Raw genomic sequence first — 12,236 nt, forward strand, 5'->3', positions numbered from 1 at the left:
CAGTGATGAAAAAATTTAAAGCTCATTTTTCCCCATCCCTATAGTGTATTTCCTTACTTTCTCTATAGAAACAAATAGAATTAGTAATATTTATTATTTATGTTGTTGTTGAACCATCCTGATTAACTAAATATAATGTCAAATATTTCTAAGAATATGCCTTTAGAAATCTACACTGTAATTGGAAATCATGAACCATGTTAAATCATGGTCTGTATACATACATTTTTAAAGGCAACTGGTTTGCAAAATGAAAGATTATAGTTTTCATCTTTGAAATTATATCAAACAAGTTCACATGCATAAACCAACTTCCCAGAATTTTATGATGTAAAATAGCTCAGTTTTGGGAATAGTAAATTATTTTGGTAATTATTTCCTTTACTTTGTGGAGAATCAACATAGCAGAGTGATTATGAGCACTTGCCCAGACCCAACCAACCATTCCAGAATTTAGATTATAGATCTGCTGCACTTTTACTTATATAACCCTTTAAAGCATTGCTGAAAGTTTAAGTTTCAAGTTTCCTCAAGAAAAATAGTAATTTATCTTGCTCAAGATAAATAATAATTCCAGGTCCACAAATATTCTGTAAAGATTAAATCAGATAATGATGGCATTTAAGGACATACAAATAAGCTCTGGCCATTATTGTTTGAACACTCATAATCCTGCAGTATTTTATATGTACATGGCTTTTTCTTATTGAATATTCATTTTATGAATTACTTTTGATTGATTTGGTTATTTTCTGAAATACAACGAACTGAATCAGGTAGATACACACACATCCCTTCCCTCTTGGATTGAACCTCCCCCCAAAGAAATCATTTTAAAAGGCTTACTTCATGACATGTCAACAAGCTTCAGTACACTGTTTCTTCATTGAAATTCTATGTATTTTAAGACCTCATTGCTTTTCTCCTGATTTCTACAGGTTTGGCATGATTATTAAAAATAGTTTTTTTTTTACTTAAATGCTTGTCTCATTTGTATTAATATTTGTAGCAAAGACAAGTTGTAAAGCTACTAAATTACAATGAAATCAAATGTTGCAGCAACCTATTAGCTTTAATCAGGTAGAGTGCTAAAATTTCTTTTATTTAAAAATTTTGTACATTACCTTTAATTTTCTCTACATAAAGCATAAGAATATATTTTAAATTTTCCAAATATTTCATAATTTTCTACACTTCTATAATTAAATAGATCATTATATTCAAATAATAATGATTACAAACATTTTAATTTTTTTAATTTACATTGGTTTCTATCTAAAATGGTGTCTGTTTATTTTTTTACAAAGTATTTTTTAAATGTTAAAATTCAAACTCTTTTAGGAAATAAATGTTTAAATTATTTTTACCAAATCAAAACTCTCGATAAATTTATTTGTCTTGCATTATTTTACCCTACTTTATTTTAAAAATTCCCTTTCATATTTGAATGCCATTAAATTATGAAGACTTATTTTTGCTCTGATATTCACATTTTCTAGACTTTATATTTACAGCTATTGTTATTTGCTTTCACTTGCAAATGTTTAAGAATAACTTTTTGGCTCCTCTCTTCTCTTTCAAAAGCATATTACCTCATTTTATTTTTATGGGCATTTTTTAATTTTTCTAGTCTATTTGACAAACTGATTTTACCTTGATATCAAAGGGATACATTTCTTCAGTGGTTGTTGTTCAGTTGCCAATTCGTGTCCAACTCTTTGAGACCCTATGGACTGCAGCACATCAGGCTTCCCTGCCCCTCACCATCTCCCAGAGTTTGTACAAGTTATACAGTGAGGTATAGCATAAAACAGCAAAATTTAATTTCTTTTTTTTTTTTTGAGATTCAAGGTAATTCTTTTTTTTTTTTTTCTGTTCTTTTTTTTTTTCCATTTATTTTTATTAGTTGGAGGCTAATTATTTTACAATATTGTAGTGGTTTTTGCCATACATTGACATGAATCAGTCATGGATTTACATGTATTCCCCATCCCGATCCCCCCTCCCACCTCCCTCTCCACCCAATCCCTCTGGGTCTTCCCAGTGCACCAGCCCTGAGCACTTGTCTCATGCATCCAGCCTGGGCTGGTGATCTTTTTCACCATAGATAATATACATGCTGTTCTCTCGAAACATCCCACCCTCACCTTCTCCCACAGAGTCCAAAAGTCTGTTCTGTACATCTGTGTCTCTTTTTCTGTTTTGCATATAGGGTTATTGTTACCATCTTTCTCAATTCCATATATATGTGTTAGTATACTGTATTGGTCTTTATCTTTCTGGCTTACTTCACTCTGTATAATGGGCTCCAGTTTCATCCATCTCATTAGAACTGATTCAAATGAATTCTTTTTAATGGCTGAGTAATATTCCATGGAGTATATGTACCACAGCTTCCTTATCCATTCATCTGCTGATGGGCATCTAGGTTGCTTCCATGTGCTGGCTATGTAATACTTAATCCCTATAAAGTGTCTCTCTAAGTTCAAAGAATTGATAACTTTTAAAGATTAGAAATAACAAGGGAACATTCCGTGCAAAGATGGGCACAACAGACAGAAACAACAAGGACCTAAGAAAAGCAAAAGAGAGTAAGAAGAGGTGGCAAGAATATACAGAAGAACTGTGCAAGAAAAGTCTTAAAGACCCAGATGACCACAATGGCATAGTCACTCACCTAGAGCCAGACATCCTGGAGTGTGAAGTCTAGTGGGCCTTCAGAAGCATCACTATGAACAAAGCTAGTGGAGGTGATGGAATTCCACCTGAGCCATTTAAAATCCTAAAAGATGATGCTGTTAAAGTGTTGCACTCAATATGTCAGCAAATTTGGAAAACTCAACAGTGGCCACGGGACTGGAAATGTTCAGTTTTCATTCCAATGCCAAAGAAAGTTCAAACTACAGTACGGTTGCTCTCATCTCACAGGCTAGCAAGGTAATACTCAGAATCCTTCAAGATAGCCTTCAAAAGCATGTGAACCAAGAACTTCCAGATGTACAAGCTGGATTTAGAAAAGGCAGAGGAACTGGAGATCAAATTGCCAGTATTCATTGTATCAGAGAAAAAGCAAAAGAATTCCAGAAAAAAAGAGAAAATCTTCTACTGCTTCATTGACTATGCTAAAAATTTTATATGGATTACAACAAACTGTGGAAAATTCTTGAAGAGATGGGAATGCCAGACCACCTTACCTGCCTCCTGAAAAACCTGTATTCAGGTCAAGAAGCAACAGTTAGAACCATCCATGGAACAATGGATTGGTTCAAAACTGGGAATGGAGTAGGTCAAGATTTTATGTTTTCATCCTGCTTATTTAATATCTATGAAAAGGACATCATGTGAAATGCACACCTGGATGAAGCACAAGCTGGAATCAAGATTGCTGGGAGAAGTATCAACAACCTCAGTTGTGAAGATGATACTACCCTAAAAACAAAGTGAAAAGGAACTTAAGACTCTCTTAATGAAGTTGAAAGAGGAGAGTGAAAAGCCTGGATTAGAACTCAACATTCAAAAAACTAAGATCATGGCATCTGGTCCCACCACTTCATGGTAAATAGATGGCAAATGTAAACAGTAACAGATTGTATTTTCTTGGGATCCAAAATCACTGTGGATGGTGACTGCAGCCATGAAATTAAATGACACTTGCTCCATGGAAGAAAAGTTATGACATGGAAGAAAATCTATGACAAACTTAGTCAGCATATTAAAAGGTGAAAGATTTATATGATCTGAAGAAAAACCAGAGTATAGACAGCATATTAAAAAGCAGAGACATCACTTTGTGAACACCTGTTCATATAGTCAAATCTATGGTTTTTCCAGGAATCCTGTATGGAGGTGAGAGTTGAACCATAAAGAATGATGAGCACTGAAGAAATGATGTTTTCAAACTGTGGTGCTGGAGAAGACTCTTGAGAGTCTCCTGGGCAGCAAGGCGATCAAACCAGTCACTCCTGAAGGAAGTCAACTCCGAATATTCTTTGGAAGGACTGATGCCGAAGCTGAAGCTCCAACACTTTGGCAACCTGATGCGAAGAACCAACTCATTAGAAAAGATCCTTATGCTGGGAAAGATTGAAGACGAGACGGGGGTGATAGAGGATGAGATGTTGGATGGCATCACCAACTCAGGGCACTTGAGTCTGAGCAAACTCCAGGAGATAGTGAAGACAGGGAAGCTGTTTTATCGCCATCCACACAATCGCAAAGAGTCGGACACGACTTAGCAACTGAGCAACAATGATATGCATGTTTGTGTGTATGTGTATAAACATGAAGTACTAGGTATAGAATATCACTGCGACATTTGCGAGGTATATTTAGAGACTCGTTTCTCCAGATTGGGCAGAAAAAAATCATTAAGTCTATAGTATTTAAAAAGAGAAACTGGGTTTTCCTTTTATTTTTCTTTGACAAGAGACTTGAACATAAACCCTGTTTAATGTACTCTCTTCAGCATTGATACAAAATGGCCCCTGGAAAAGATGAAAGCCTCAGTACTGCCTTCATTGTGCATGAATCGTTTAGAAGTAATGGAAGTTGGGTAATCTTATTTAAATGTTTATTGAAAAGAACTGAAGATTAATCCATAAAGTACTTTTAGGAGAAAATATGTGGGCTTATATTTCTCTCTCTCAGACAAGATTGTAAGTTTTTTGAGAGAAGAGTCTGTTTAGTCATAGTTTGACTATTGCTATCCACAGCATGAAACAAACACACATGTAGTATTTATGATATTTACAATAAGTAAATGTATTCTTTGCTCTTTTTGGCTTGTGGAAACAAAGTGATGAATTTGTTAAGATCAATGATTCTTCCTTAATCATGTTTATAACTTGCCTTGGAAATTGGACCTTCTTGTGCATATTAGCACTCAAAAAAACATTAGTTCAGTTGAAAATTCTATCTAGAATTCTTTCAAAAACATTGCTTACTGCTATATTAAAAATGGCATAGAGATTAACAAACTTTTTAAAATGATTTTTATCTTTAGTGGTTAGGATGTGGAAATGAGTACATAGATCTGTATTTGTTCATATGATTTTAAATCATTGGAGTCAAGGTTTTAGGATTTCGTTTGTATCATACATCAAAAAGAAACTTCCTGTAGTGATAATTGGTCTTCAGTTTGGGAATAATTGAAGACAATTCATGTGAAGGTATCATATATATGATCATATATATGAGTGCACCTATATATGTTTGGTTTAAATTTTTAATTTTCTTCTCAGATATGTATTACTGGTGCCTGATGCCAGCAAACTTCATTTTACAATAAAATATTTTACATTATAAAGTATTGTAAGTGACAACTGATGAAACATACTATGCATTATTTTAGGGACTTTTTGAGGATACTGTCTTAACTCATCCCTCATTCTCTTTATTAATTTAATATCAATTTTTTTCTTCTAAGCACCGTGTCTGAGTCAGACTAGTTGCCTTCAAGATATTTCATTATCATTATTGAAAATTATTAAAATGATTATATTTCCCTTTCTTTCTCAACCCAGGATTTTCATCCATGCATCATAACTACAATGCTCAGATTTTGATAATTGTATGAAACATCCTCACTGTTGAACCTTCTTTACATTTACTCTAGTTCTAATTGTATACATATTTTCATTTTCACTTGTATTGAATATATACTGTTCCGTAGATAATTTCAAGATTTTGTATTTATTTAATGCTAATAGAATCAGGTATCTAAATTTTATTTCTGTGCTTTAATATTGCATTGCTATTCTCTTTCTAAGAGAAAAACATGCCACACTTTTTTTGTTAAGCATAAGAAGCAGAAATATATTTGTTCAGAATTGTGATTAAATGTTCATATATATTTTTCAAAATGTCCTAGTATTTATCCCTGGTGTACTTTCCATCATTCTAGATTAAGGAAAAAAGGAATATATATATAATATATATTTTATATATAATAATATATTATATAATATATAAATATATATAAATAAATATATATATATATAATATATATAAAATCTATCTATCTATCTATCTGTATATATATGGAAGTGACAGTGTTAGGCACTCAGTCATGTCTGACTTTTTGCAGCACCATGGATTGCAGCCCTCCAGCTTCCCTGTCCATTGAATTCTCCAAGCAAGAATGCTGGGGTACATAGCCATTCCCTTCTCCAGGGGATCTTCCCACCCCAGGGATCAAACCCTATTCTCCAGCATTGCTAACAGATTCTTTACCATCTGATCCACCAGGGAAGCCCATATGCATGCATATATATATATTGCATAGTTAAAACTGTAATCAATTAAGAAATGAAGCTAGACCATCATTAAATTAAGAGAGATTTTAAAAATCTCTGATCACGCTTTGGTTTCTGACATGACACAGTGAATGGTATAAGAATAGTTTGAAATCAGGAAAAACACTAAAATGAACATAATGAGTTCCAGTGCTAGAAAATATTAAGTAAGAAAAACTTTCTCCTCATAGTTTTGCATTTATTATGGTTTTTGAGGTGGCCTTTAGTTATAAAATGACAGTGGATACTGAATATACAGTATGATAGTGATTATGCAAATCTAGAGGTATACAGATAAGTACTCCATGACAAAAACAATTGGGAGAAATTCATTAAATTGTTACAACAGTTTTGGTTTTTTTCATATCATTCTTTGAATTTTGTTATATTCTTGCTTTCTTTTTAACAAACATATTTACTCCCTAAATAATACTACACATTTAAATATCAAACTTTTTTTGTCAAAAATGTATCACTCTGCCTCTGACGATTTTAGTCATAGAGTAGATATTTTGCTAGAAATAGTTTCTCTACCAACCTGGGCATAAATATAGAGCATCACAAAGGCAGACCAAGCCATTACACCCTTCATTTTGTGGCTCCTAAGAGAAAAGACAACTAGCTTCTCAAATCCCATCATAGCGGCTTTTGGTCCTTGAACGTCTGTCCCTAGAGACAGGCAAAGAAGTCTTTCTTGATAACTGGTCCACAGGGATGAGCAAATATTTCATTATCAACAATTCCCAGTATATGACCTACCCTGGAAATATTAGGAGGAGATGAAAAGCATGCTCTGCTCTGCTGATGTACCTATAGAGTGGGGCCCTGAAACTCTTTCCAAGCATAACTTCCTGGAAAATTTTACATTTGATCAGGAGCTGAATGAAATTTCTAGTTTGATTTACTTTTGCCTACAGAAGAAAACAAAATGATTGCATTAAAAATTAAAAATAATTTATCTCAAAAAATAACCATGTTTATTACAGAAATTTTCAACTGACATGATCTTCACATTTTATTTGTGAGAAAAATTTGTGGCTGACATACTTCATAGACAGATAATATTGAAAGAAGTATATTTCACCAACCTTGGCCTCCAGTAAGTATTATTCTCAAAGGTAGAAGGTTTTAGGTAGAATCAAATAAAATGGAGATATTTTCAGAATATGTACAGTGATATCATTTAAACCTTTCCCTAAGTAATGCCAAGATTTGTAGAACCAGAAATACAGAGTTGACGTTATCAGGGTCTGCAATCAATGTGTGTATTTAGAAATATAATTTTATAAGAAATTTAATTTTGAATTTTCAAGTTGTACAAGCATCCTATTGTTTGAAGATTAATATTAACATATGGTCTATAATTTAGTATATGCTACTGAAGTTCACTAAAGTTGAAATCAATATTTCATTAGTATAATATTAAATATATTGGGAAAGAACAAACAGTGCAAGGTGCATTAAACTGTATATATCAAACAATTATATATATATATATATATGAATTTATATATATCAAATTATCAATTATATATATCACAAACTTTTTTTGTTTTTTTTTTTTAATTTTTTTTCATTTATTTTTATTAGTTGGAGGCTAATTACTTTACAATATTGTAGTGGTTTTTGCCATACATTGACATGAATCAGCCATGGATTTACATGTGTTCCCCATCCTGATTCCCTCTCCTGCCTCCCTCTCCATCCCACCCCTCTGGGTCTTCCCAGTGCACCAGCCCTGAGCACTTGTCTCATGCATCCAACCTGGGCTGGTGATCTGTTTCACCCTTGATAGTATACTTGTTTCAATGCTGTTCTCTCTGAATATCCCACTCTCACCTTCTCCCACAGAGTCCAAAAGTCTGTTCTGTACATCCGTGTCTCTTTTTCTGTTTTGCATATAGGGTTATAATTACCATCTTTTAAAATTCCATATATATGCATTAGTATACTGTATTAGTCTTTATCTTTCTGGCTTACTTCACTCTGTATAATGGGCTCAAATTTCATCTATCTCATTAGAACTGATTCAAATGAATTATTTTTACTGGCTGAGTAGTATTCCATTGTGTATATGTACCACAGCTTCCCTATACATTCGTCTGCTGATGGGCATCTCAGTTGCTTCCATGTCCTGGCTATTATAAACAGTGCTGCAATGAACATTGGCATGCATGTGTCTCTTTCAGATCTGGTTTCCTCGGTGTGTATGCCCAGGAGTGGGATTGTTGAGTCTTATGGCAGTTCTATTTCCAGTTTTTTAAGGAATCTCCACACTGTTCTCCATAGTGGCTGTACTAGTTTGCATTCCCACCAACAGTGTAAGAGGGTTCCCTTTTCTCCACAGCCTCTCCAGCATTTATTGCTTGTAGACTTTTGGATAGAAGCCATTCTGACTGGTGTGTAATGGTACCTCATTGAGGTTTTGATTTGCATTTCTCTGATAATGAGTGGTGTTGAGTATCTTTTCATGTGTTTGTTAGCCATCTGTAGGTCTTCTTTGGAGAAATGTCTGTTTAGATCTTTGGCCCATTTTTTGCTTGGGTCATTTATTTTTCTGGAATTGAGCTGCAGGAGTTGCTTGTTTATTTCTGAGATTAATCCTTTGTCTGTTGCTTCATTTGCTATTATTTTCTCCCATTCTGAGGGCTGTCTTTTCACCTTGCTTATAGTTTCCTTTGTTGTGCAAAAGCTTTTAAGTTTCATTAGGTCCCATTTGTTTATTTTTGCTTTTATTTCCAATATTCTGGGAGGTGGGTCATAGAGGATCCTGCTGTGATTTATGTCAGAGAGTGTTTTGCCTATGTTCTCCTCTAGGACTTTTATAGTTTCTGGTCTTACATTTAGATCTTTAATCCATTTTGAGTTTATTTTTGTGTATGGTGTTAGAAAGTGTTCTAGTTTCTTTCTTTTACAAGTGGTTGACCAGTTTTCCCAGCAGCACTTGTTAAAGAGGTTGTCTTTTTTCCATTGTATATTCTTGCCTCCTTTGTTGAAGATAAGGTGTCCATAGGTACGTGGATTTATCTCTGGGCTTTCTATTCTGTTCCATTGATCTATATTTCTGTCTTTGTGCCAGTACCATACTGTCTTGATGACTGTGGTTTTGTAGTAGAGCCTGAAGTCAGGCAGATTGATTCCTCCAGTTCCATTCTTCTTTCTCAATATTGCTTTGGCTATTCGATGTTTTTTGTATTTCCATAGAAATTGTGAAATTATTTGTTCTAGTTCTGTGAAGAATACCGTTGGTAGCTTGATAGGGATTGCATTGAATCTATAGATTGCTTTGGGTAGAATACTCATTTTCACAATTTTGATTCTTCCAATCCATGAACATGGTATATTTCTCCATCTATTTGTATCCTCTTTGATTTCTTTCATTAGTGTTTTATAGTTTTCTATGTATAGGTCTTTTGTTTCTTTAGGTAGATATACTCCTAAGTATTTTATTGCAATGGTGAATGGTATTGTTTCCTTAATTTCTCTTTCTGTTTTCTCATTGTTAGTGTATAGGAATGCAAGGAATTTCTGTGTGTTAATTTTATATCCTGCAACTTTACCATATTCATTGATTAGCTCTAGCAATTTTCTGGTAAAATCTTTAGGGTTTTCTATGTAGAGGATCATGTCATCTGCAAACAGTGTGAGTTTTACTTCTTTTCCAATCTGGATTCTTTGTATTTCTTTTTCTGCTCTGATTGCTGTGGCCAAAACTTTCAAAACTATATTGAATAGTAGTGGTGAGAGTGGGCAAAATTCCAACATATGGAGGCTGAATTTTTTTGTTATGATATATCTAAAAATTTTGCAGGTTTGCTGAAATCAATCATAAATAAGAATATAGATACTATTATGGATATTCCTTCTGAGGTCAGTCTACCTTGGTAGAACATCAGATCCAATATTTATTAGCTCTGACTGTGGTTGGGTTAACTAAATTCACAGTGCTTTTTTCTCATATGAAAAATGTGTCAAATTGTACTAACTATGGTTTAATAATCTCATGGTAATTAAATGCATTAATGATGACAAGCCTTCAAACACTGTCAGTCATTCTAACTATTCAACTGTACTAGGTTTTGCTACATTATATCCCAATATAGTTACCCTTATATCTATATTTGGTAGTCAAATTAAGAGTTTTCTTTTCATACTCTCTACAACCCTGTTCTGACTTTTTAGAAACATCAAACTATAACATCAAATATAAATATATCATGTTGTTTATAAAAATTCAAGCTTTTTGAAATAATTCATGTCAAGTATCAACTTTGATCTCAACAGTTTGGAGCATTTGAACACTATGGGCAGAAGGAATATCACACATGTGTCTGACTTCATCCTCATGGGACTGACAGACTCTGAAGAGATCCGGCTGGTCCTCTTCACCCTCTTTCTCCTGATATACCTGATTACTGTGCTGGGGAATGTGGGGATGATCCTTATAATCCGCCTGGACCCCCAGCTTCACACACCCATGTACATTTTCCTCAGTCACTTGTCATTTCTTGACCTCAGTTACTCAAGTGTCATCACCCCTAAAACCTTAGACAATTTACTAACTTCCAAGAAGAATATTTCATACCTGAACTGCTTCAGCCAAATGTATTTCTTTGTCTTCTTGGGTGCCACTGAGTGTTTCCTTCTGTCCTCCATGGCCTATGATCGCTATGCAGCCATCTGCAACCCTCTGCATTACCCCGTCGTTATGTCCACCAGGAGATGCTGCTCTCTTGTCTTTGGATCCTATTTGATTGGCTTCATGGACACCTCTGTCAATGTTCTGTGCTTGAGTAGATTGCATTTCTGCAACTCAAAGATAATTTATCACTTTTTCTGTGATGGACCAGCAATTTTAGTGCTGTCCTGCACTGACACACGTGACATTGAAATCATCATATTCATTTCTGCTGGCTCCACCCTCGTGGTGTCTCTTATCACGATATCTGTGTCCTATGTGTCCATCCTGTCCACTATCCTGAAAATTACTTCCACTTCAGGGAAACAGAAAGCCTTCTCAACCTGCGCCTCCCATCTCCTGGGAGTCACCATCTTCTATGGCACTATGATTTTCACTTACTTAAAACCAAGTACGTCCTACTCCTTGGGAAAGGATCAAGTGGCTTCTGTTTTTTATAGTATTGTCATCCCCATGCTGAATCCCCTCATTTACAGTCTTAGAAACAAAGAAGTAAAAAATGCACTTAATAGGGTCTTGAAGAAGAGAAAGAACTCCAAATAATTAAAATAATGGTGATGTTAAACTTCAAAGCTCATTTTTTTTTTCATTCCTATAGTGTATTTCCTTGCTGTCTCTTCAGAGACAAATATAATTATTTGTTTGTTTATTTATTGTGCTGAGCCTTCATTTGCCTAACTAAATATAATCTTGGGTATTTTTAATAATATGCCTTTGGAAATCTACATTATAATTAGAAACCAGAAACGTATTAAACCATGGTCTAACTATACACATTTTTAAGTGAAACTGATTTCCTAAATGAAAAAGTATAGTTGTCAGCTTTTAAAATATGTCATATATATTCCAAAACATAATCCAACTTCAAAGAATGTTACGATGGAAAAGAGGTCAGTTTGGGGAACAATGATACCAATTTCAGAAATCATTTCCTTTACTTTAGAGAGAAGCATTTTAGCAGAGTGATTATGAGCACTTGCTTGGGAACCAGACATTCCAAGATTTAGATTCTAGGACTGCTGTTCCATTACTTATATAACCCATAAATCACTGAAAATTCAAGCTTCACGTTTCCTCAATTACACTAGATAAATAATAATTCCAGGTCCATATAGTTACTATAAGGGGCTTCCCAGGGACTCAGTGGTAAACAATCCATCTGTCAATGCAAGAGACATGTGTTCAATTCTGGGTCTGGAAGATCCCTGGAGAAGGAAATGACAGCCCACTCCAGTGTTCTTGCC

The 12,236-nt window shown here is 34.2% G+C and overlaps 1 protein-coding gene across 1 annotated transcript; it reads left to right on the forward strand.

Annotated features, from left to right (window-relative positions):
- Window positions 1–10,596: 10,596 nt before the first annotated feature.
- Window positions 10,597–11,535, forward strand: LOC122700266 (olfactory receptor 8H1-like). Its single transcript, XM_043913023.1, has one exon. It carries the CDS (start codon window positions 10,597–10,599, stop codon window positions 11,533–11,535), a length of 939 nt encoding a protein of 312 aa, XP_043768958.1.
- The last annotated feature ends 701 nt before the right edge of the window (window positions 11,536–12,236 follow it).

This window comes from Cervus elaphus, chromosome 1 (genome assembly GCF_910594005.1).
Source record: "Cervus elaphus chromosome 1, mCerEla1.1, whole genome shotgun sequence".
Taxonomy (NCBI): Eukaryota; Metazoa; Chordata; class Mammalia; order Artiodactyla; family Cervidae; genus Cervus; species Cervus elaphus.